At 49.8% G+C, this 25,891-nt stretch overlaps 2 protein-coding genes across 3 annotated transcripts; one reads left to right on the forward strand and one right to left on the reverse strand.

Annotated features, from left to right (window-relative positions):
* Positions 1-10,165: 10,165 nt before the first annotated feature.
* On the forward strand, positions 10,166-22,847 carry GALM (galactose mutarotase; the record flags this gene model as incomplete). The annotated part of the gene is made up of 8 exons (XM_082481212.1): positions 10,166-10,361; positions 10,839-10,993; positions 12,830-13,036; positions 14,088-14,169; positions 15,996-16,137; positions 16,235-16,409; positions 16,847-16,959; positions 22,195-22,847. 7 exons carry the CDS (start codon positions 10,166-10,168, stop codon positions 16,922-16,924), a joined length of 1,035 nt encoding a protein of 344 aa, XP_082337338.1. The 3' UTR covers positions 16,925-16,959; positions 22,195-22,847.
* SRSF7 (serine and arginine rich splicing factor 7) lies at positions 18,983-25,809 on the reverse strand. 2 transcript variants are annotated; one of them, XR_014268991.1, is made up of 9 exons: positions 25,722-25,809; positions 25,195-25,375; positions 24,446-24,622; positions 23,485-23,559; positions 23,294-23,395; positions 22,873-22,926; positions 21,082-21,126; positions 20,326-20,472; positions 18,983-19,295 (listed from the first exon to the last, which is right to left on the reverse strand). XR_014268991.1 is itself a non-coding variant. In XM_082481211.1 (9 exons), exons 1-9 carry the CDS (start codon positions 25,747-25,749, stop codon positions 19,241-19,243), a joined length of 753 nt encoding a protein of 250 aa, XP_082337337.1. In that variant the 5' UTR covers positions 25,750-25,809; the 3' UTR covers positions 18,983-19,240. The 2 variants fall into 2 exon arrangements, 1 of the variants encoding a protein (XP_082337337.1); XM_082481211.1 differs by having other exon boundaries at positions 20,437-20,472.
* Between the last annotated feature and the right edge of the window lie 82 nt (positions 25,810-25,891).

Raw genomic sequence — 25,891 nt, forward strand, 5'->3', positions numbered from 1 at the left:
GTAGACGTGGTGCTGAGGGACATGGTTTAGTGGTGGGTTTCACAGAATCACAGAATGGTCAGGGTTGGATGGGACCTCTGGAGATCATCTAGTCCAAGCTCCCTGCAAGAGCAAGGTCACCTACCTTGTTCACCTGCAGCAGGGAAGTGTTTTGACAGTGTTAGGTTGATGGTTGAACTTGATCTTCAAGGTCTCTTCCAACCTAGATGATTCTATGATTCTTTTTCTTTATAATCTGCAGCATGTGTGCCTCCCCTCTGTTAAAAGGATAAAAAGGCAACCTGGTGGGTCATCCGGTGGTATTTTTCAGACTTCAGAGAACAGCAGAGGTACACCAGCAGACACCAGCACTGGTTTGCGCTGGTGGAGCCATAGCAGAGAAAAAAGTCCCCATGTCACAGCTCTTACCCAGGTAAGGGGCCCCCGAAGTGGTGGTGTTTGGTTTTTTACCTTTAGCATTTGTTTGGTTACCAACATTCTTTCTTGGATGGACAGCATAACGTATCTGTCTAGTCAGGACTTCCTCTCTCTGGTTCAGATCACCTTTCTCTGCGTAAATACTAGACACCATTTGTTCTTCGGGGCACTCTAATGGCACTTTCACATCCCCATCCAGGGCTGGTTTTGCTTCTTCTGGGCTGTAGCATAAAATAACTGTGGTTCTGAAACGTCTTCCTTGTGCCGGTGGGTTGGTGCTCTGTTGGCAAGTCCGGAAGAGGTGGACAGCTCTGGGGCCATACAGACGTGCCACACAGAGGTGCAGCCATTCCACCCCCACTCCCCCTTGGCAGCAGGGCTAGATCTGGTGTAGGTGGAATGGCTGAGCCATGGCTGCTTGGTTGTCCTAGAAAACTACCTTTGCCCTGGCTACCTGTCAGTATGATGCTCTCAGGGCTGCTTACACCAAATAATCCTGGGGCAGCTTCTCCTGCTGCTGAGGCAGATGGCTTTGCTGTCCCGTGGACACAACTCACACTCTTAGCCAGCTCTGACTCTTGCTTACAACATGGACTGCCATCCATGGGCATAGTCATCCAGACACCAGGACTGTCCTCCTGCTCTTAAAACAGATGCTCCATTTTAAAGACGGAGATTTTTGGAAGTGTTTTTGGTTCCTGAGCGTTGCATCCCCCAAGGAGGAATGGGTCACAATTCTGGATTGATATTAGGCAACAGTTCATGAAAATGAGCAGTGATCGATTTGTGAAGCAGGGGTCATTTCCCAGAATCACCATTTGGTAAGCACCTGTGAAAAGGAGCTACCAGATGCATTTCTGAAATAGAAATTTAATTGACGTTCTGTGGTTTGCGTCTTGCTCTTTGATGGTGAAAACTTAACTGGAGCATAAGGCTCAGTGTCCTAAGTGAGAGAACGTGTGAGAGCCAGGTGCTTTCCTACAAGTTATTGTATTTTACTTCTAATCTTGATCTCCTTTGTCTCTTTCCAGCCAGGATGGAGCAGCAGCACCGCTGGACTAGTATGCAGAAATGCAAACTGGTGACGGATTTTGAACTGACTGGCAAGCAAGGTGAGACTGGGTGCAGTGCGGTTTCCCCCCTGCCCTGTGCTGGCTGGAGATGCGACTTCCCCAGAGCACAAACCAACATCTTATAGATATTTTTGCTTGGGTTCCCAGCGTGTTTTAATGTACACTGTACAGTATAGACACTTGGTAAGCTCAAAGCAGTTCAGCTTACTAAAGTCCTTGTGCTGTATGTGGTACATGAGGATTAGTTTCATTGATTATCATTAAAATGTTGTCTCTGCTTATTTTTGCCCATTACAAAGAACGTTCTGCCGGCTAAAGCCAATTAAAATATTTTGTACCATTTCCCCTAGTTAGCTGCGATAGCCTTGACGTAAATTCTTTGTGATTTCCCTGTAGGGTAACTTCTGCCACCTTCCCAGACTCCCCAGGCAGGGTGCTGGCACATGGATTTTTGACTGCAACAAAGGGGATGAGTTCCCAAGTATTTCTTCAATTGCTTTCACAAGGAGGAAAAAGGAAAAAAAAATAATGCCGTGTTCACTTTGCCCTGCCTGACAGCATCCAAACCTGTGTCAATTAAATGGCTATTGCTGGCAGCTAACGATGACAATGTTGTGGTGGGGGTGGAGGCATCAGGCTCAGTGAGCCCATGCTAGGTATCTACATGCCATCAGCTTTCGCTTCTCTAACTGTGAGACAATTCACTACCTGAGAGCTCAGGCTATTCCTTCGGCTGGCACACTCTCCCTGCCTGCTCTTTGTACAAACACGGTCTGCAGAGCACCGTTGCTGACTCTTTAAAAGCTCCAGTGACTTGGCTAGGAAGTTGCGCTTGATGAAGCGTGTCCTTAGGGTGTCCTTGATACACTTTTGTGGGTGACACGCTTCATCTTTTCACACTCTGCTTCACAGGAGCTTTCATTGTCCAGCTGAGCCGCACGTTCAGACAGGCTACCTGCCAGACATCGGTGTAAGCCAAGTCATTTTCATGACATGTGCGAGCAAACTTTCAAGACTTTTTTTTCATCTTATGACATCTGTGCTAAAGAAGAGGTGCTGCTGAGAAGAAACCATAATTATGCCAGCAAGAATACTTATCTAACACAAACTAGTTCTCCAGTCAAGGAAGTTTTTTGCTCCCCTGAGTTTTTAACATAGCTGCAGCTTTGGCTTTTAACAAGCCTTCCTAAAGTGCATGTTCTGAGTCATTAGCAGCTCGTTACAAATGTCAAATAATTAATAACAGAGTTTACACCCAAATTAACCCGAAGAAAAATCTAGTGGTCCAGAAATACTCTCATTAATCTTTCTTTAGACCAGTACTGCCCATGCTAGAAATGAAAAGTCATGAAATTACTACTGTCCTGCTCCCTCCAAACCATGGCTTAAAAATCAGAAGTAAATTCTTAGTGGTTGAAACAGTCTGAATTATTTTGTTCGCCTTGTGGTAACTTGAGACTGTATCTCATAGTTGGATCACGTTTTATGATTATGCAGCCCCATGATGGCTGCAGATTTCCTGTTTAAGGAAAGCCAAGATTCTCCCAGACTTTACTCTGTTTTGGGTAAAGAAACAAATTATGTTACTCTTCTAAAACTGCAGGTGTTGGTCACAGTGAATACAGGTGGTACGTCTCAAAGACAGCCTGTAGAATCAGGTAATACATTGGAGTGATTGTGACATTTTATCTTAGTATGCCTTTTGATTTACTTGTTTGTTTCTTAAAGCTTCTCACCAGATAAATACTTTTTTTTCCCCTTGCATTTAGGATTTTGCATCTTACATATTGTTTCTACTGGAGTGCTTCAGTGACAGTTTTAAGATTTTGGTACACCACAGTCCACCAGGGCTAAAAATGCAGCCAAATTTTCTGATACAATAGCAGAAACCTTAGTCCAAGAGCTTTACAAAAAGGCCATGGGAAATTCTCAGATGAAAAAATTGAAACATCACAACAAGTTTTAATACAGAGCAGACACTTTAAATGTTCTCATAGCTGAAGCCTGCACATCCGGACTGTTGTGAATTAAAATTTTGTCTCTCTAATCATACAAAAAATAAATTGAAAAAGGAAAATAAAGGGCTGTGAGTCCTTACAATGGAGCATCTCCAGATTTCCAGTATCATTTCTTTCAGGGATTTCCTTGACAAAGTCTATCATCCTGGTTTAGCCTGGGATTTCTGTGCTCTTTCGGCATTACCCTTTAGAGGCTCTACACCAGTATTCCTGCCTACACCCACAGGGTGAGGGGAAGAGGGCCTGGGAACACCAAACCGGCATCCTCTTGGCTTCCAACCAGCCTGGTCTCACTGCGGCCAGGTGCGAGGTGCCTGCCCTTGGCTGAGTTCCCCGTGCCCGGCGTGCACAGGCCCTCCTTGCCTCCACGGGGGAACCGGGGCATAGGTGCACCTGGGAGCCACGGCTTGGTCGACGGAGCAGTCCTGGACTGCTGTTTATTTCAAGGTCAGCATCACCCATGGCTTTCCAAGGGCTATCCCTCCATAAAAGAGCCTTTAGTTGTCCTGGTGTGGTTAGATACAAGCCTCATGTAGAAACAGGCGGGCACAGCAAAGGGCGCTGTACCCAGCGCTGCCAGGGGAGACGGGGGATGCGCCGAGAACTCCCTGCTGGGCTGCTTTAACTCGGCGGGTAAAGCGCTAACACTTCAGCAGCAAAGCTGCTTAGGCACAAAACCTGTGTGAATGCTATGCCTAAATTTGGAGGGTCTTGCACATCTAGATGCGTGAAATGAGTTCTTATCACTTGCTGCCTGCAAGCCAGGCGCACCCCCCTCGCATCCGAAGGCCCAGTTTTGTCCTGTGGTTTCCCCACACACCCTCCCTCCCTGTGTCTGTGTGTGTTGCTGTTACTCAAACAGGAACTGTTTGTGTTCACAGCCTTTAGCAGATGGTGCCGTTCTTTTATCTCCCTTTGGCATCTCCCTGCCAATTGCTGATGCAGCCACGTACGCATCTGAGAGTAAATTTTCTCGGACAGCACTGCGAGGCAAAATGCTTTCCCTATTTGTTTTCTGTCTCCTTTCCTCCTAGCTCCTCTTTGCCCCCTTGTCGGAGCCCTTTATGATATCCGGAGCCCTTTATGACATCCTCGTCCCCTTTGGCTGGTCCCCGTCTGCAGAACCAAACTGGTACTTGGTGCTGGTGCAGGGACCCTATGTAGGTCAACCCCCGTGAGCCATGAATCAGAGCTGCGGTGGCCTTGCCACCACTTGTTGATGCAGGAGGTGAATCGGTCCGATCATTCTTTGTGCCGCTTGCTCCTGCCTCTCTTCTGGTTCCTTGGCAGGCAGCAGAAGTCTGCACTGTGCCAGCCCACCTAGCTGCAAGCTGCACAAAAAATCCCTGGCTTGTCAGGCCAGGAGCCCCAAACGACTTAACAGACCTTCCCCTTCATGACCACGCAGAGCCATGAGCATGGGGCTCGTCCTACTGCTGGGAAACGCTTCTGCACCAGTGCCCTTTCAAGCAAAAGTCCCGCAGCCCACAGGGCTGCAATTTAAAATGTCACCCAGAAATGTCCTGCGCCTGCAGATGGAGCGGGGGATTGCTCTGAAAGGCAAAGTGAGACCCCTTACCCTCTCCAGAGCTGCAGGTCCAGCAGTTAAGTAAAAAAAAAAAAAGTTGTGTGCAGTGAAAAAAGTGAAAAGTTAAGTGAAAAAAAAAGTTGAATGATGAAGAGTTGTCCTCCTCATCAGGTTCCAGCTCAACTCGCTTAGGCGCTTTTGAAACCCCTGTGAGCTCCCCCCCAGCCATTGCTTTGTAGGGCCCTCAGCACCGAAAATCACACTCAGCGTGACCCTCAGTCCCTCTCTTACCAGTTTTCAGTCGGAGAAATGGAAAGCAAATCCATTTACCCCCATCAGAAACCTCAGCCGCAAGGCCGTCCTACCATTTCATACGCTGGTTTTTATTTTTGAAGCTTTAGACCCGTGACGCATCCTCTACAAAGGTTAAATTCAAAATTAGCTGCAGGAGCAGAGAAAGGAAAGTCTGTCTCTCAGCCTACGTTACAGTCCCCAGCCCCCTCCAAAGCAAAATGGAAGCGTCTCTGGTTCGAGGCAGCCTACACACCAGCGAGCTGCAGGAGCCGTAAGCTATTATTTTAGCTCCCAAGGAAAGTAATTACTATAGCAACCAACACATCCCAACAGCTCTTTGGCTGCTACCGAGACACAAACAACTTGCGCACAAAGGCGCGTCTGAAACGCACTGTGGAAAGCGTTCTCGGGTAGCTGTGTTTTTTTTTTGAAGAGCTTTATAAAAACGTGCCTAACTGGCTCCTGACAAGTGACTGCCAGAATAACAGCCAGCAATTGTACCATGCCGTCATCCTAAAATAACCTAATCAATGGCTCGGTATATTTGCCCCTGAAGACATGAAGCAAAAAAAAAAAGTGAGGACTCCTTTTTAAACCCGTGTGCCGGGCGGTACCCAGCCGAGCTGAAGACACACTCAATAAACAGACAATAAAATGGTGGGGGGAAACGTCTCCCTTTTGTGTACTGGTGCAAACTTCCTGCAGGCTTTAGTGCCAGCTTGTACCCTCAGGCTTACACGAAAATTGTTGGAAAGAGGGGATTTAATTACAGCCTTGTAATGCGGGAGGGTGTAGCAAGTGATGTCTGTGTTCTTTTCGGTGTCTGTGCAGCAGCCAGCCCAAACCCACCCCGCCTGCAGCTGCAGCACTGGGTACATAGCTGTCGCTATCAAGGAAGCTTCTTGGGCAACAGCAAGCTGTAATCGTTGGCCGTTGGTTAAGTATTACAGCATTTAGAGTGTCTCTGTCACCTTCAAATCAAAACGCCGCTGGCGTAGTAACAGCTTGATCGTTTCTGGGCTCCGGTGCAGAGCCAAACAGCTGAGGTTCCCCAAAACAAGAGATCTGGTCCAAGAAACCTGTCCCAGCAGTGCTGCCCAGCAATTCCCCACGGGGCAGACACAGACTTGTCACCTATCTCAAGGATGGTGAGTGGCCTTAATGTCACCCTCCTGCTCCACTACATGAGGCAGCTCTGCTGAAAACGGGGGTTATGGATCTGGGTGACTCAGAAGAGAGGTGGATCCTGTAAATGACCACAACATGTCCCTTCACAAACCTGAATTGCCTCTTAAGACTATTTTTTTTTTTCATCAGTTGAGTCCCTAAAGTCTTGCTCTGGGTCCAGGTTAAACTGAAAATCACATCTGGGTTTAAAATAAAGACAAAATTAAGGAAGGAAGTGTAGTGATGTAATTTATTACAGAAGTGCCCAAGGACCAACCAAAAAAAGGATCTTGTGATAGCAGATACTGCATGACAGAAAGTTTTGGTTGACTGCAGCCTTTTAAGCAAAGTCACTTTAGTTTGGATTAAAGAAAAACATCTTAAAAAAAAAAAAGTGGAAGAATAAAGCATCCATAAGAAAATAGCGCGAGCATGTGTAAAATCCGATGCCTTGCTTCTGCCTCGCAAAACGGTAGCTGCCCCACAGGCACCTGGAATTTCCAAGCTGCTGATCCCAGGGAAATGAATTCTCCTCTGCAATTTTTCTCATAATAGGTTTATTTTCTGACAGCAGTTGACAGTGCATGAAATGGCTCCCTCTCAAAAAAAAACAAACCAACCCAAAATAAAACAAAACAAAACAAAAAACCAAACCCAAGCTGTTCTTTTTCACAGCGTGCCTTTTTATTAGCTCTTTGGTGGGGGAAAGACAGAACCATTCCTATTTAGTGGTGGTTTTGGCAGTGTTAGGTTGATGGTTGGACTTGATCATCTTAAAGGTCCCTTCCAACCTAGACAATTCTGTGATTCACAAACATTTTGGGTGCTGGGCTGCAAAAGGCTTTCGGTCAGAGCAAGGGGAGACACGGAGAAGAGAGCTGGTGCACTGTCTGGCTCCTTGTGCGGGGCCACAAGGCAGAGAAGTGAAACCAAAGCCTTGGAGATGTGCAGCAAGCTTTTCCGCACGCTCACCGGCTGTGAAAGTGCCCTGCTGCCAGTGGCAGGCATGTTCCAGGCATGGTGCTGTGGTTTTCTGCTGGGAAGAAAGAAGAGAAAAATGCAAGGAGCTTGCATTCAACTTTCCCTGTAAGCAAAACTCAGTGCCGCAGTGAATAAGGCCCGAAATGAACTCTCTCTTAAAAATAGGAATGACCAACAAAAGAAAACCCAGTGCGGTGAGATGCTGAACACGACTTGCTCGTACCCTGCCTCTTCCCCTTCTCTGCCTCCCCCACTCACCAGAGGTGTACAGGTGGGACACGTGCGAAGACAAACGATGAGAAATCCTCTCGGTGACGGAGCGTGAGTCTTGAGGCACCTTGCTCAAACCCTGCACTGCCACTGCTCCGCTGCCCTTACTGCTCCGAGCAAGACTCAGCCTTGAGCAAGCAGGTTTCTTTCCTGGCTGATCTGTTGGCTTGACAACTGGTTGGGTGGTTGACGAACAGATTTGTCTGTGGTATTGCTTTCGCACCTGCGTCCTCTTAGATGTCACCGGGGCTCCAGTGATCTTGCTTCTGTGCCGGTATGTGAGAAAATGAAAGAGTGTGTGTGACTGTTTCATCAGATCAAGAGCTGGACTGGGACCTTCTCTGGTGTGAATCGCAGAAGTACATCAAAATGGCAGCTCTTGTTGTGTTAAAAACCCCACACCTCGATGAAAGGGCGGTCATTCTTCCCCTCCAGGGAGGTCATCCTCCCCCTCTGCTCTGCCCTGGTGAGGCCGCATCTGGAGCATTGTGTCCAGTTCTGGGCTTCCCGGTTCAAGAAGAACAGGGAACTACTGGAGAGGGTCCAGCAAAGGGCTACGAAGATGACTGGGGGACTGGAGCATCTCTCTTACGAGGAAAGGCTGAGGGACGTGGGGCTTTTTAGTCTGGAGAAGAGAAGACCGAGGGGGAATCTTATCAATGCTTATCAGTATTTAAAGGGAGGGTGCCAGGGGGATGGGAACAGTCTCTTTTCAGTGGTGCCCAGTGACAGGACAAGAGGGAACGGGCACAAACTTGACCATAGGAAGTTCCATCTCAACCTGAGGGACTTCTCTCCTGTGCGGGCGGCAGAGCACTGGCACAGCTGCCCAGAGAGGGGGGGAGTCTCCCACTCTGGAGCCATTCCAGACCTGCCTGGACGTGTCCTGTGCCACTGCTGGAGGTGCCCCTGCTCTGGCGGGGGGTGGCACTGGGGGAGCTCCGGAGGGCCCTTCCAGCCCTCACCAGTCTGGGATGCTGTGATTCTGCGAAAACTTGTCTTTGCGAAGCAGAAATGCTTCCTATGTCTGGAGTTGAGAGAGAGGTGTTGAGGGAGCCATGGTACAAAGGAACGAGCTTCTGGGAAAGCTTCACACATCAAAATACTTCATGAATGGGTTATAAATGCCACTGCCCTCTCTTCCACCTGCCAGGAGCCTTCCTCGCTCCTAACAAAGGTTGTGCTGCCCCCCGGCCCCTTTCAAACAGGAGGTGGTACTGACGAGCAGTGAAAACCACGTGCACTTGCCATGTTGTCTTCACCCAGGTGGGAAGGTGCAGAAGGAAACGCAGGCCCCGCTCCTCCTCTTGCACCCCAAACCCGAGGCCATCCTTACCAAAGAAGCGCAGGTTTCAAACCCACCCCTGCTCAGCCCCCAGTGGGAGGTTTCCTTTCTGTGTCGGCTTGGAATCCGTAGTGTGTCTTGCCTAAAGGCGATTGCTGGCTGGATGTGAATATTTAGCAATCCCTGATTGGCTGATGGAGGTTTTTTGGATGGCGCTTACTGGAATTATGGGTTCTTTGAACAAATTGTGAAAACGGGCCCCCTTAAATATATCAAACAGTGGTGAAGTTCTTTTGCCTTGGGCTTGAGCCTTGCCAAGAGACGTCAAGGATGTGCACGCACATCACCTAAACATCACTAGGGTCTTCCCGCAGAGCGAAACTGCCTGCAGAGAGCCCCGAGGCAGACGGGAGAAGTGAGTATTTGAAAAGATGATGATTTTCAATAGGGTCCTGGTCAGGGCCACAGGAACATGACTTTGAGAATAACAGCTGGCCAGCAAATGCCCTGAGCCCGACCTACAGCGCTGGCAGCAGGCGTGACACCTGCCTTGTGCCTCTTGTGGAGGGGGGGGGGGCAGGGAAGAAAGGGGAGAAACCAGAATTTTTTCATGTTGTATTTTGCACGGGCCCCACAAGCTGTAGCAGCGTGGGGGAGAAAGAGCTGGTGGCCGGGGATGCTCTGTCCTCCGAAAGCCCCCAAGGTGCCGGCTGGCAGCCCCGCTGCCCGGCCCTGGCTGCACGAGCCGGAGCACGCGCAAGCCTTCCTCCCTCTCTTTTCGGCATCCTTCCTCCCTCTTTTCGGCATCCATCCCTCTCTCCTCCACTGCCTTCAGTCCGCCAGACCCGGAGGGCTGCGGCCGTCAGGGGGAAAAGCCCTCGGCACCTCTCCACGCTCCACCCCGTCCCTCTGCGGCTGCGTGGCGGCGTGGCGGCTGCCGAGCCGGGGTGGCGGGGAGATGCAGGGGCGTAACTCCTCCCAGCGCTGGCAGGCCATCATGTGATTTTTATGATTGCTCTCTGGAACCGTGTTTGCTCTGCTCCCGGCCACCATTGCTCCCTCCTCAGCGTCCTTCCTGGGCAGGCCCGCAGCTCCTGCCGCGCGGTGCTGGGGGCTCAGGTTTTGGGCAGCAATGACAGAAGTGAAGAGAGAGGTGTTTGGGCAGATGCCCCGGGAGGGAGGAGGAGGAGTGGTGGAAAAATTCATCTTGAAGTCGGACAGTGTGAAAGTGGAGATCCTGTCCTTAGGGTGCATAATCGCCGCTCTGGAGACAAAAGGCAGGGATGGGGAGTTTTCAGATGTTGTCCTGGGCTTTGATACTTTGGAAGGTGGGTCTGAATCTGTTTCTTTTTTGAAAAAAAAAAAAAAAAAAAAATCAGGCAATTTAACCAGTGATTTCTGGTTTATTGCCACACTGCGTGATCTGCTTCTAAGGATCCCCTCCAAATCGTGGGCTGAATAAATACCTCTCTTGCTGCCTGTCCTGGGCTCGGTGGTGGATGGGGAAGAGGGACGCTGGTGGCAGTGTGCCCCTCTAAGGGGGCGTCTCTGTGGCATGCTTTGACCAGCAGTGACAGAGGCCTTTTCTGCAAATCTGCAAAGAATACAAGATCCCATCGGGCTGTTTTAATCAAAGATGCACATGACTAAGTGAGCTGGGTGTCCTGTAAAACACCGGGACTGCAGTCACCTATTTAGTACTGGGGAGAAGCAGAGAGAGACACCTCTGAGTCCGTAAGCACACCTGGAGACAACCCATCGCATCCCAATCCTCCCATTTAACCACACGCTGCTTTTCCGGCCAGGTTACACGAGGAAGCACCCCTTCTTCGGTGCCGTCGTGGGGCGCGTTGCCAACAGGATTGCGAAGGGGAGGTTCACCGTGGACGGGAAGGAATATCAACTGTTCCTCAACAACGGGCCCAACAGCCTGCACGGAGGAGCCCGGGGATTTGATAAGGTGAAAATCAGGCTGGCGGGTCCCACTGCCCTCGGCCACACAGCCTGTGGGGTCGTGGCAAGAGGGTATGATGCCTTCACTCCCCACCCCGTAAGGTTTTCTGGGGGTTACTGAGTTGAATCAGCGTCCGGAAAGTGCTGTGAGTGGAGGAACGGGGTGAAGTGGGACCCTGTGAGCTGGTGGGTCAGGTTGTCTGCCCGGGTGGCTTGGCGGTGCTCACTTATGTCCTCCTCGGGTGCCATGTAGAGGGTTGCTGTGCTTCCTGTGTTACCACAGCCCCGAGGCCTCGTGAGCCCAGCTCTGATGGGCTTGTCCTGGGGCGAGGTGCTGCTCCTGCAGAGCCCGGCTTGGGATGTAGCAGTGAGGACCCAGCCCCATGCACGATGGAGGCTCCTCAGGCGCCGGCCGCACCTCCCTGGCGTGGGTGCTGTAGTTGTCCCCGTGCCCAACACAAGGCAGCAACATCTTCCAGCCAGGGCTTTGTGTCCTCTGGCCCATGGGGCACGCTCGGGCAGCTGCTTGAGACCCCCTCCAGCCAGGTGACCATCACTGTGCAGAGACCTGTGGTCAGCCCTAACAAAAACAGGACACGCTGGCTCTTGCCTGTGACTATCTTGGTCATCTTGTTGGTTTCCCCTGGTCCTGCAGACCTCGGCGCTGCGGTCAGCGTGTGGCTTGGTGACAAGGAAGCTAGCAGCCACGCTTACGTGGCAGCAATATCTGCCCACGCTGCTGAGAGACTTGGGGGGCTTTAGAAAATAAGCCTCTTAGCTTTAAAACGTAGTGATATCTGTATGCTTATTGGCCTTTAATAGCTTTTTCTTGGAAGAACTTAAATAGCAGCTCACATATAAAACGGCAGTGTCCCACAGCAGTGGGAGCTGCAGTCCGGTTATCACATTTGGCACCCTCAGCTCCTGTGTTTGGTGAAAATGTTGGCTTTTGACAAGTGCCCCGAGTTTGTGGTCTCTGCACAAAAGGGCTCATCTCAAAAGTGTTATCTGGTCCCTGGCCCCAGACCTGTCCTCTTTGGTTAGACATTAACCATCCCCTAGGTAGATGCCAAGCTCCAGAGACTGGGTGCCTTGCCTCTTGTCACACATCCGTCTTGCAAGGTGCTGAGACATCTGCTTAGCAGCAGGTCCACAGCCGGAGTCAAACAGGCTGTCTGGGCAGCTAAATTTATGGTGGGCTGGCTTGCTTCTCTCGCCGGCCGGTTCGGCTCCAAGCAGAGCTCTGGTCTCTAGCGGGGTCCAGAAAGGGAGAGGTCGCGGTTCTCTGGGTCGGCACTGACGTGCAGATGTATCTGGCACTACACCTGGTACTATTTAACCAAGCCCTGGGTTAGCTGAGGGAAGGGCAGCAGCTTGTCGAAGCGATGTTGCGCACCAGGAGATCCATGGGAGGGGGAATAAGTCCCGCTTCAGGGCAAAAATCAAACACGTGGATGCTCTTAGGCACGGAGTAACACGGGCTGGGACAGACCCCCGTCAGAGCAAACTGCCTCCTCTGGTCGGCTGCTCATTGGAAAACTTGTTCCCTGTCCCTGGCCCCGGCTGACCAAAAACAGGCTGGTGCTTGTGTTTTCTCCCACTTCCCTTTTTCTTTTTCAACAAGGGAATATTGGTTTTTAGTCCTTCATAGGGAGAAAAAGATTGTTTGGGCTTTTTTTGTTTGTTTGTTTGTTTCCTTCTAGAAGAGCAGGAAAGATGATTGAAAAAACCTTTGTTTCAGAGCATCGTTCCTTGAGTACCTGTTGTCCCTGGGATTAGCCAAGCCTGGGGCAGGATAGAAGGATTTCCCATGACTGTCCCACCAACAGCACGCTCCTTGCAGGTTCTCTGGAGCCCCCAGGTTCTCCCGAATGGCGTCTGCTTCTTCCGGCTCAGCCCCGATGGCGAGGAAGGCTACCCTGGTGACCTGAAAGTCTGGGTGACCTACACACTCAGTGGTGGGGAGCTGGCCATCAACTATCGAGCCCAGACCAGCAAGACAACACCCATAAACTTGACAAACCATGCATACTTCAACCTTGCAGGGCAGGTAAGCATGGGGAGATGAACCCTGTGGAGGGGCACTGTGCAGGGGAAGAAAGCCTGGGGACCCACGGGATGGTTTGTGGGCTTTGCATGGGATCATTGGGACCAACATGCTGGTCTGGGGACACAGCATGCTTCTGAGGACACAGCGATGGGCATTGTATTTATGCAACATGGGCTGGGACAGGACTGAATCACGTAGCCCTCAACTGAGAACGCATTATCCCAGTGCGTCATGAACAGAGACATCCCATCATGAATATTAACTCTCCGTTTGCGTGTAACTGGGGAGTTTCAGTCTCTCCTGGTCCCTTGGGAAGATTACAGGAGGAACTGGCATGCCCTAGTGACCCGTAAAAGTGTTAGCGAGAGATATCCCAGCCCCTCTGTGCAGGAGGTCTGCTCAGGCTAATAATTTTTAAAATTCTTTTTACAATTATTTTTACAACTATTACAACCATAATAATGGCTGTGCAGTTATTAGTTTACCCTCCATTTGTCCTCCCAGTGGTACAGGAATACCAATACCTAAGGCATGCGCTCAGGTGCGTTTCCAAGGGGAATGGGAAGACCTTTGGGCATGGAATTGATGCTCAGACTGGACGGTGATGTGCAGGCTCAGCTTTGATCCTGCTCTCCTTCCAGCCTAGCAGGTTCCCTGCCAGCATCCTCGAGACTGCGGGAGAGGAAGAGGAGCCCAACCTCCCCACCCGCCCTGGGCGAGATGAACCGGGAGGATGGGTTGTGCTTCCCCACACTTGCTTCCTTACCCTTTTGCCCGCTGCTGTGTGCTCAGCGATCTGCAGGGTGGTAGTTCAGACTGATAGTCTCAGCCCTGCAGGATTTATGGCTCCGAGGTCCCACGCAGCTTTTTGCCTGTGCTGGTATTGTCCTGTGTCCAGGGTCAAGGTGGGATGACGGCTGGGCGGTCCCTCGGGCACCACCAGATGAGCTGTAGCACCACTGTGGGCAGTCATTTCCCGAGTGTGCCGAGGGCTGCTCAAATGGTGGAAGGGCCGCAGCAGGAATCCCAGTATTTCCCATCCTCCTGGCAGGGCTCACGGGATATCTACGACCACGAGATTTCGATTGAAGCAGATTCCTACCTGCCCGTGGACGACACCAAGATCCCTACTGGTGGGTGGTGCGACACCTGCGGCACGTGGTGGAGGTGGTTTTACAGATGAGCGTCTGTGGGTACTGGGGAACAGCGCTGCCCGACAAGGGGACATATGCCAGGGCCCCGGGGACCCCCGGCACGGCAGGGTCCCCACCCGTGGGCACAGTCCTACAGCACTGGACAGAGTGGGCAGAGCCAGGTGCTGGAAAGAGGGTCCGTCACCTGCCCCAGCCAAGTGGGTCCAAGGGGTCCATCCAGGAGACAATCTGCCTATGACACAGGACCAAAGCATCTCCCTCCAGACCTGTGTGGCCAGCATTTCCCTGCAGGCCAGGCCATCGTTCCCAGTAGGGCCACCAGAGAGGGTCCCTCAGCACTTTGAGAGCTGGGATCGGCCTGGGGGGTTCACCTGCTTTGCTTCCTCCAGCAGCGCTCAGCCTTATCACACTTCTCTGCTGTGATTTTCCACCTGAGGCCAAGGTCTTACTTCCACAGATCTTATTTCCGTAAGATCAGCCCACGCTCGAAGTCCACTTAAAGCAGGAGAATTCATCTCTTAAGCCTCAGTGGGAGATGGGAGATGCAGGCAGCGTGCTCTGGGCACGGGGCTGCTGTCGATCAATGCCATGGCACGCCAGGAGATGGTCAGACTCCCTCAGCTGGAGGGCAGCTCCCAGGCCCAGCGCTGAGCTCCAGAGCTGATGGCACCTCTGGTGCTCAGGAGCGCAGCATCCTCCTTCCCTGCGAGGGCCGAGCTGTCAGACCCGCTCCGACATCCCCTTGTCGTTCGAGCAGCCGCTCTGGGGCATAAACGCTGAGGAGGCCGCGCCGCTGAGCACAGACGTGTTTCCCTGACGCTCTCGCAGGGCTGCTTTGCTGAGCGCACCTTCTGACGTCGGGAGGGAGAGGAAGAGAGGCTTTAAAAAGAAAAAACAAAAAACCAAAAAAAAAAAAACCCCAACCCCAAACAAACAAAAAAGCAAGCAAGAAAGATTTTTAGCTCAGGTGTCTGCTCAAACCAGAGATACAGCTGCATTCATGAACCAAAACTGCCGTGCACGTGTCGGCTTGCAGCTGGAGGCGCAGGTCTCCCAGTGCAGGCAGCTCACGAAGACGAGATTTGTGCAGCTGTTAAACGCAAAGCCCTTGCGTGCAGGGGCTGCTGTGTTTTATGTGAGCGCCTAAATCAAAATTGCCTTTTTTTTTTTTGTTTTTTCTCAAGGTGTTTTTCCACCCCACAGCCGAATTCAGTTCCTTTTAGATAGAATCGGAAGCCGCAGAAACGTGCTGTTTGTCGGGTGGGGACTGATGTTTCTCGAGGTCTGCGGAGCAGGGTGGGCACAGAGCTGCAGCCGAGCTGGGCTGCTGCCGGCTGACCCTCGGAAACCTCTCCCACCCTTTAGAGAGGGGTAGAAAAACGGGGCTTGAGGGAAAAATCCCTGCCCTTCCTCTCTCACCTTGCCTTTGGGCCGGTATGGCTGTCCTGCACCGTGTTTAGTATGTTGGGGGTGTTCTCGCTGCATCACAGGACGCCGCGTCCCCACGTCAGGCCTTAAAACAAAGGCTTGAGAGCCAACAGCTCCTTGGCTTTGCTTTGTCCCCGGCTCAGTACAGCGGTGTCCCCGGGGGGGCTGCCACCTCCGCTGTGGGGGACAAGGCAGTGATGTCCCAGCCCGAGTCACGGTGGCCACAAGGCAAGCTTGCTCAAAGCAGGGTGCCGCAAGGAGACAAAGGTCACAAATGGCTTAAAAACCCTCAGCTCACTAAAGCCAGGGACCTCCGCCCTGCGCGTGTTGGCTGACACAGGGCATGAGCGGCTGACACGGCTGTTCTCCTTGCCCAGGGGAGGTGGCCGCCGTGGAGGGCACCGGCTTCGATCTCCGGCAGCCTGTGGAGCTGGGGAAGCACTTGCAGAAGTTTCACTTGGATGGATTCGACCACAATTTCTGCCTGCAGCAAGCGCAGGCTCGACACCTCGCTGCCAGGTAGGTCTGGGACCCGGGCAGGGATTCCCCCCACCCCTGGAGCCACGGGGCGCCCGTTGGGTCAGCCCCTTGGTATCCTCCACCGGCATCTCCGCAGGGCTCGCCACCCACCCACCGGCAGGGCCATGGAGGTTCACACCACCCAGCCCGGCATCCAGTTTTACACCGGGAACAACCTGGATGGCTCCCTGAAGGGCAAAGGTGCCATCGCGTACCCCAAGCACTCAGCTTTCTGCCTGGAAACCCAGAACTGGCCCGATGCTGTCAACAAGGTGAACCATTCCCCCTCCAGGAGCCACCACTCGGTACCACCCCCCCGCCCCCAATGCCTCTGGGGTATTAAATACAAACGGAGTCTCTTTGGCGAGGGGATGCTTTGCCGACACCAGAAGGGAGGCAGGCACGGGTCACAGCATCCTGCAGCGTTAGGCGGGGGTCGGCCAGCGCGGTGGGGACGGGCCCCGCGCAGCCCAGCTTCCCAAGGGCACAGGGTCTAGAGCACAAGAGCCCCACGGGGTGCCCTGCCGTGTCCTCCCCACCGGGCAGGAATGCAGCCACTGAGAGGACTCAGCCCGGTCGCTGGAAGTGCCAGGGGGAGCCATGGGACGTGCCCCAGGAAGGCAGAGGGGATGCGGCCGTGCCCTCGTGTCCCTCCCTGGTCCCACAGTGCGTGTTCACCATGGCTGACGTGCTGCCTGCCTCTCCCCAGCCCCACTTCCCCAGCTCCCTGCTCCGGCCGGGCGAGGAATACAATCACACCACATGGCTCCTGTTCAACGCCACCTAAGGAACGGGGAAGGTCGACTCCTGCCACGGAGAGGGGTAAGTGCCTCTTAGGTTGGCCAGAAATCCCGCCAGGTGCCAGACGGCACGTTCAAACTGGGCAATGGATCTCATCTGGGAACTTTTTTTTCCTCCTCTGTGGTTTTCACCTACGGTTTCTGCTGGCTTTGACTCCTGGCGCCACCTCTGTGCCGCTCTCTGGGCCGTGCAAAGCTCTAACCCTCCGTCCAGCCTCATCCTGGGCATCAGGTTTTGTTTTGCAGTAAAAAATGCATTGAAAACACCTTATTTAGGGACACTGGCATATCACAGCTCAAACTCCAGTAGGGGAATATCTGGTAACGGTCACCTGGAGCACGTGGGAAGGTGGATAAAGTTGTGGCGTATCATCTCCCAAACCCTGTAACATGCACCACCACCCCCCCCTCCAGTCTGGGCATCTTTTCCAAGAGCTCACCAACACCGCATGGAATTTTTGGTGAAATCCTACCCAGGTTCCTCTCCTCAGCCTTCCAGCATCTCTGGGTACTGAAAAACAGGTAACCAGTACAGCTGTCGTGTTCAGCTGCAGGTTTATTGTGGAGCAGGTTTGCCTTAAAAGTACGGAAGAGAAAAAAAAAAAAGCCGATCAAATTCCAGAGCAGCAGCATCCCCTGTGCCTCTCGCCAGGTACGCTGTGAACCAGGCAGGCAATGCAAAACCAGTAAATATTCCAAACACAAGTCACAAGATTTGGGCTTTTCTGGTGGGCAACATCTGTGTCACATGCCCACCCTTCATCACTGCCCTCCCACTGCGGTGGACGGTAGAATTTAATGGATATCACCGGAATATTGATCATTGCGGCCGGCGGATGAAAACATGAATCCCCCACGGGAGCGCGCAGGCAGATGCCAAGCCACAATGGGGCGGTCAGAATCGGGACTATGAACTCCTCCACTGAAAAAGCTCCGTGAAGTCATCGTTGATGGGAAACCTCTTTTTTTTTTTTTTGAAAATCATGGGTTACCCAAGGTGTGACCACAGTTAATCTTGTAACTTTTTTTTTATTTCTATTTAAGATGCTCTGCTGTGGTTTACACACTGGAAGCAAACCGCTGTGCCAGATTTTATAAGCCCAAACAGGCGTCACTTTCCATCTTAGTGTTTGTTTGCTGCCAAAACTGGCATTTATTGTTGTCCATTGCAGTAAAAAAAAAACCAAAACATTTGCTTTCTCCCCCCCTCCGCCTCCTGGTTTGTTTGTTCACAGTCTCACGTTGTTTCCAGTCTTTTGCTGTGATCTGTGTCAACAACATGCCTTATCACTGCAATTCTTGACGACAGAATAAGGAGTTTGACATACCTACACACAAATAATGAATCCTACAGGTGTGGATTTGCTGTAAGAAATTAGCTTCATTCAACAAAACGCTACTAATTTCTGTGAATTCCTGAGGTCAGCTGGGCTACTAACAGCTTTCTTCCACTGCTCATTGTGCCAAGGTCCTTCAGAAAGCAGGTCAGAAGACCTTACGTCTTCCCTCAAAAAAGCAAAACATACCTTGAGACGTTTTAAGACGTTTTCTTTACACTAATAACCTGAAGAACTAAAAACTGCACCAAGTGAAAGCAGCAACTGTCAAGTTACTAACGATTTATATTATCGTTAGAAGTTTCTGCAGATTCGTTGAAAAGATGTGGGTGTTTTGAATAAAAGCTCGTCCTTAAATTTTTGGGCATCTGGTATCACAACTAGTCAAGCACCGGAGAGTAAGCTTTGCAGAATCCTTAGATGAGGGAGAAAAACGAATGCCCACTAAATAGGAAAAAAGGAATAAAAAGGGCATTTGCAAATTTTTAGCCATCTGCAGCCAGAGACAGACCTTAAATTCCATTTCAAAGAAAGTGGAAACTAATCCGTTCACCAAAGACCATTGAAGAATAAATGTGAGAAGTGACTCGTTTGAGAAGACACTGGTATTTAGTGGTTCCCATTTCAGACATTTTTCATCCACATTACACAGCACGCAGCTAAAATTACCCAAACGTTAACAGAAGCAGCAGGGTTACTACCGAGAAGTTTTAGTTAAAAATACACATTTTATTCCAATGTGCCAATAAAAAAGTCCCACATTTTCATATCACAGGAAGTTAATTCATACAATAAAAAGAGACCTGTGCTAGTCTATTGGCGTGACTAACTCAGAAGACCCAGATCATGCCAAATTTTAGTTGGTTACTCTTCTATCTACATTCTTACATTTACAAAGACACCACAAAATCCCTTATAATAATGTAAGCAAAATAACTTTCTTCCTAAAAGATTAACTTCAGAACTTTAATCCATTCTTTCAGGACTTGCACTTCTTTGAGGGCTTCCTGATGGTGAACGACTGAAAGGAAAAGAATGCACAGTTAATATTTCGGTAGTCGTTTGGGATTCTTAAACACAGGAAAAAGCAACCAGAGGGTACCTAGATGACTCCGGCACCCTTGAAGCGGCAGTTTTTAATAAAATAACCAATCGCTATCAACAAAGTTAATGGGTTGATGATTTAAAGTTAGAGATAATACATTTAATGTATTTCTTTTACTCTCACATTTTTGCATTTCTCTACTGTTATTTTTAGAACGCAATTTAAATGTGATCATTGTAAAGTCTAAAGGGTACTGCTAATAGCAACCTTCACGGAAGCAGGGTACTTCTTCACTGTTCTGATAGAGCAGTTTACCAAAACCCATTCTGGCAATCACTCAGCATTTACAAGCGTTTACTCAAGTCCCTCGTGACTGTTTGCCAGGTTAGGCTACATACAGCCACGTTTTTAAACAAAGCAAACCCACGTGTAGAAGTCCTATAAGTATGTAAGAGGAAAAAGAAAGAACTTGCAGGGCAGAAAGATCACCAAGGCAAGGGGAACATCCTGGCAGGTCCTATTCTTACTAGGATATATTCCCTCCCCGCAAACCCCAAACACTGACGTTCTAAAAATGAACTATTAAATAATTCAAACTGGGGAAAAAAATGCTGCTGATTCTGTCACTGCGCACACATAGCGATAAATATTTAGCAACTTATTGGGGAAAAAAAATAATCTGAGTAACAGCAGCAAAAATAACAGGCTTGATCTTCCACTCCTGACTGCTACACCAGGATGCTCCGCTCTCTTTCCCAATCCCACTGCAGCTTTTAACGAGACCCAAAGCTGATCCCCACATGGACTCTGTGCTCTGAGCTCACCGGAAGAAACTTTCTCTGCAGTAAAATTGTCAGTGAACTGAAACCAACGCAGGAGCAGACAAAGGCAAGACATAATAGTGCCAAGTAACCAGTATCCCGGGGTATTATTACCACATAGATATTACCGTGTATAAAACCACAATCACAATGTTATTTCTGTTGAAGAGATCTTGGCAAAATACCTTTCCAGTATTTTCCTACAAGCAGCAGTCAAACTCCTCAGCAGAGATCACTGCAGATACTAAAATGCCAGCTCTACGGAGTCTACGTTATTAGTAGGGAGATCAACATACCTTCTCTTTGGAGATGGTGATCGGGACTTTGACCGACTGTCAAAACAGAATATCATCAATGCAGCTTAAGGGTCAAACGAAACTTTTATATTAAAAAAAAAAAAAAAAAAAAAGCATCCTAGACAGCAATGGAATTATTACGGGAATCTAGCCAGCAGCTCTTTAAAATGGCAAAGTTTTCAAATCAACTTTTACTCTGTCAGGGATTCTCAATTCATTTAGCGTGGAGATTAATTTTAAGCAACTGTGTTCAGTAGAGAAAACAGGAAAACAAGGGGCAGTATTGAGGTGAGGCTTTGAGAAAAGAAACACTATCACAGATTCCTGCTGTTTTTTCATCAACAGCATTAGCAAAGCTGAAGCCCTTTATCTGACAGATAGAAAAATGTAACAGAACTGAGCACAAAGATACAAAACACTCAGTGCTATGTTGGAAACTACAAGGAGTTAATGAAAACAGAGAGATGGGTAAGGAACATATTCCAAATAGTTGCATGGGAAATTTTATAATCTCAGTCATGTTGCAAACAGATCAGCTGGGCACCCATGTTTGGGGATTTTTTTTAAAGGACCAGGCTCTGTTAATCATGCAAACCCCATTCTGCATTCTAGACAATCCCGCAGGCTTTATCTCTGCATGCTTACCTCTTAGCCGGCGAGCCAGATTTTGATCTGCCATGAGACCTAGACCTACAAGAAGAAAAAACACAGCTCAGCAGGGAAGCCGGTAGCACGCATGTTCCCACATGGGAGACAGCAAGATTCCCACTAAACGCATAAGAACTGTCAGGTTGGACAGACTCCTGCAACTTCCCAGGGCTTTTCCTGCTAAGTCTCAGAAGAAAGCTTTTTAAACGGATGCTGCACGTGTTCCTCTCTACTTTGGTCTCTGGCTGATGACTGGTTTGCCGATGCAGACAGCAGGAATACACGAACAACCCAAATCCCGACTGGTATTTTCACAAAGCTAATAAAAAGCCATGCTCTAAACTTGCAAAGTGACACCTACCACTATAGTGGAAACTGGCTGCAGGCAGTGTGCTCCTACAAATATCTTCTCCTCAGTGCTCTTCAGCTTATATCTGCACTTGCTCAAAGTATTTTTTTTAAATCTGTCTGAACTTAACCTTTGTGAAAGAACTGTAAAAAACGTCAGTCTTTGAGATAAGAATGCTGCACCATAGGAACACTAATACTGCCTGAAAGAATAACTGAAATTTTTAGGTTCCCAAAGGAAGTGTTCTACTTTCCACATCCAAGGCTTTCCACAACAATTTCCAGATGTATGCTTTGACGCCAAACATCACCTCATCCTTATTCAGGCTGTCTTCCTCATGAACCAAGAGCTCATCTCTGCGTGCTATGCATTCCTTTGATTCTTCTGGAAAGAAACTGTCTTTCAATTGCCTCACGTGGAAGTTCAACAGTGACTTCATTAGAAGTTTAGCACCAATATTTTACCTGTCCGTTAATTTCCTCTGCCTTGCTCACTTAATCTCTACTTAGAATGACAGGTATCATACAATAGAGTCTAGAAATTTCATTAAGAGCCTTCTTTACACTGCAGAAAACCATCCTGGTACTAAAAAACTCTTAACTAAGCCATCTTTGCTCTTCATCTCTCCATCCCCTAAAAAATCCCGTCATTGTTCCACTCTCAGAAAATGCCACTGCCACCTTTCAGCACTGAATCTCCCTTCAGCCAAAGCTTCCCGTTATTTGTGTTTCTTCATGGTTGACTACTGTTCTTTATTTCAGCTCGCTGAGGAAATCCACTCAACCTACAGCAGCAACGCTGCCTGGACAAGGCTGCACAAAGCACAAGCTGCATTCACTTACTATGGAACGATTAAACTACAACTGCAGAGAATGAGCAATATCCTGTGGTCCTGTAAAATTTGATCATCACTCTTAGGGCACGTTTGTTGGCACAAAATAATTCTGACAGGTGTTTATCTCAAATTTAATTCAGACTGGCACTTTGTTATTCAGAGCTGGAAACAGCAGTAACACTCGGGGCACTAGCAAGCCCTTCGACTTGCCTGGCTATATGTATTACTGCTTTAACACACTACCGGGAAGGCATCCTGTTTTCTCTGACAAATAATGGGAGGAATCCACAATCTCGTGTGTGCTACGCAAAGAAAAAGAAAAAACACTTTTCAGATTAATTCTAAATTTGTTTGCTATGTTAGCAGTTAATGCAACCTGATCAAAGCAGTGCTTGTGATGACTATCAGGACCTAGGTATCAGTGATATGGAAAACAATAAAAAGAGAAATAACAATCTTCTGCGCTGCTTTTTAAAACTACAGACCCCTAAGTTAGTGGAGAGAAAACACAGCTTTTTCTGAAATTGTTAACAGCTGCCAGAAAGCATAAACAGACCTTTAAGCAAGTTTTACTGAGTATCCGCAGTCACAGGGGAGATCTTACCTGCTTCGGGGCCATGTAACAGATCTGGATCGAGATCTGGATCTCGATCTAGACCTGAAAAAAAAAAAAAATTAAGACAAATTAAAACAAAATCAAATAAGTCAGCTCAACCAGAAGTGATGACAATTACGGCACTACTTAGATTAATGTTTACACGTTGAATTTAAAATCTACATTAGACGTTTTAGACATCAAAATTCATCATGAGATATGCAGCCATGTAAGGTCTCAAAACTAATAGTATTACCATGCCTGTAACTTCAACTAGGATTATCAGAAACTTTTTCAAGAATGCTAAATTCTAGAGCTCAACACCTTTCCAAGCCTGCTATCCAGTACCTTTTTCAATCCTTTAACTAAAACAAAAAACAACAAATAAAACAAAGCATACAACCTATTAAAAATTATTACTACTAATTACCTTGATCTCTTCAAAGAACCCGATCGGGACCGTCGGGGAGACACAGACCTAGACCTACGAGGAGAAACGGACCGGGACCTGCGGTAGGAAGCTGACCTGGACCTGCAAAGAAGTCAATAAAGAAGTTGCACAAGCGTAGCTTTTTCTAAGCGAAAGAAGCAAATAGGAATAAAAGACAAACTTATGCACACCTCCTACCGCGACTACGACTGCGTGACCGAGAATACCTTCTTCCTCGGGACCTCGAACGGGATCTAGACCGGGACCTGGGTTTAGGTTAGAGAAAACAGGTATCAGGAAACAGCTGCAGCAATCAGTGCACATGAGGCCCTGCTGAAGTCAAAACTGATTTCAGACAACTAAAGAACTAGCATCTGTCAGTTGGAAAAAAATCTCTGGGCCTACTTGTCTTGAGCATTTTTACTACCTAGAAAAATGTTAAAAGCTGAATTACATTGCAGAATTACATTAGAATAGAAAACACTGTAATGCGTATTTAAAATAAACCTTGCAAGTTTGCAGGTCGACCCTCTTTGGCCCAAGGTCTAGCAGATCTAGACGATCTAGAAGTATCTATAGCCGATCGCTGCATCTAGGTGTTCTCTTCAATCTAACGACGATCAAACTGACAGCCCAATGAGCCAGGGTGAGGCTTGATTGACGCAAGAAGATTTTTCTAGGTGGGAATGTGGTCAATCTGGTGTTCCTCTTTCTAAACCGGAGGGGGGCCCCAATTGAAAGCCAAATTTACTGTTACGGCGATCACCGTCTCAAATTTTCTGCCCTTAAAGAATAAGGTGAAGCTACGTGTAGATGGCTCGAGGGGATCTGGCCTCTTATGCTGATCACCTCAAGGTCTAGGAGGATCTTAAGTGTCGGATTTGCAAGGCGCCTCAGCATGAAATCTTAAGGCTCGTGACATTCTGAATCAAGGCGACTGACTCAAACGAAGAAACCTGAAAGGTTTTGACCAGGTTGATTATTAAGATATTAACATTTGATAGAAATAGCAACAAATTTTAATATACACCTATACATTTATTCTATCGTTAAAGTTTAAAGAAAACTGGCGTAACATTCTCTTCTTTGCTAACAAGAGCTACACAAAAGAGAACCAGCGAAGCGACCCAGCCGCTCTGGCCCCGCACATACCTGCTCCTCCTTCGGCGACTATAGCGGTGACAGTCATAGGCATAGTGGCCTTTCTCACCACACTCATAGCATCTGTCGTTAGGGTCAAAGGGGCGCCGTGCGGGAGGCCTGTCGTAACGGGACCGACGAGGCATCCCTGTCGACACTTCCACTCTAACCCTGGAGCCACATATCACCCTGCAATAAGTCCACAATGGCTGTAAGTTAATCATAGAACCATAGAATCGTCTAGGTTGGAAGGGACCTTGAATATCATCAAGTCCAACTTAACCCAACACTGCCACGTCCACCACTAACCCATGTCCCTCAGCACCACGTCTGCCTGTCTTTTAAATCCCTCCAGGGATGGTGATTCCACCGCTTCCCTGGGCAGCCTGTGCCAGTGCTTGACAACCCTTTTGGTGAAGACATTTTTCCTAACATCCATCCTAAACCTCCCCTGAAGCAACATGAGCCTGATTCCTTTTGTCCTATCACTTGTTACTTGGGAGGAGAGACCGATCCCCACCTCTCTACACCCTCCTTTCAGGGAGCTATAAAGAGCAATAAGGTCTCCCATCAGCCTCCTTTTCTCCAGGCTGAACAACCCCAGTTCCCCAGGCTGTTTGTCAGAAGACCTGTGCTGCAGACCCCTCACCAGCTTTAGGGCAGAACGACAAAGAGTTGAAGAACCAAAGAGAAAACTCCGATTCTCTCTCAGGTCTTAAAACCAGCCGTAGTTTCTGCAAACATCTAAAAGGCACACGTACTTCCCATCGAGTCCGCGGACGGCGTCTTCAGCGTCCCTCGGGTCTTCGAACTCCACGAAGGCGAACCCCGGCGGGTTCCTCGCGATCCACACGGTTCTCAGGGGCCCGTAGTAGCTGAAGGCTCTCTCCAGCTCGCCCTTGCCCGCGCCCGTGCCCAGGTTCCCCACGTACACCTTGGTCTCTGCCGGGAGGGACGCCGGTGTCAGCGCCGGAGCGAGAGCTGGTCCCCCCGCCCTCCCCCACTCCCCTCGGGCGCCGCCATCTTGTTGCCGCGGCCCCGCTCCCGCCTTCCCCGGCACGCGCGGCCGCGCCTCCCCCCCCCCCCCCGCCCGGCCGCTGACGCAAAATGGCGGCGGCGACAGCGGCAGCAACGGCCGCCTCGCCTCGCCTCGCCTCCCTTCTTTCCTTCTCGCCCCCCGCCCGCTCCGCTCCCCGCAGTTAATCCCCCCCTCCCCGTCACCCTTCTCTTCCCTTCCACCACCCGCCCTCCCCCTGCCCGCCGCCCAGCCGGCCGCCCGCAGACTCACCGCCTCCATAGCGGCCGTAACGCGACATCCTAACGGCTCTGCCGCCCCGCGCGCACGCGCCGCCGCCGCCCGCGCCTGCCCCCTGCCCTCCCCCAGGCGGCGCGCGGCTGCGGCGTGAGGCGGGCGCGCATGCGCGGTGAGGGCGGGTGGGCGGGTGGGCGGGCGGGCGG

This window comes from Vanellus vanellus (assembly GCF_965231255.1).
Source record: "Vanellus vanellus genome assembly, chromosome: 3".
NCBI lineage: Eukaryota > Metazoa > Chordata > Aves > Charadriiformes > Charadriidae > Vanellus > Vanellus vanellus.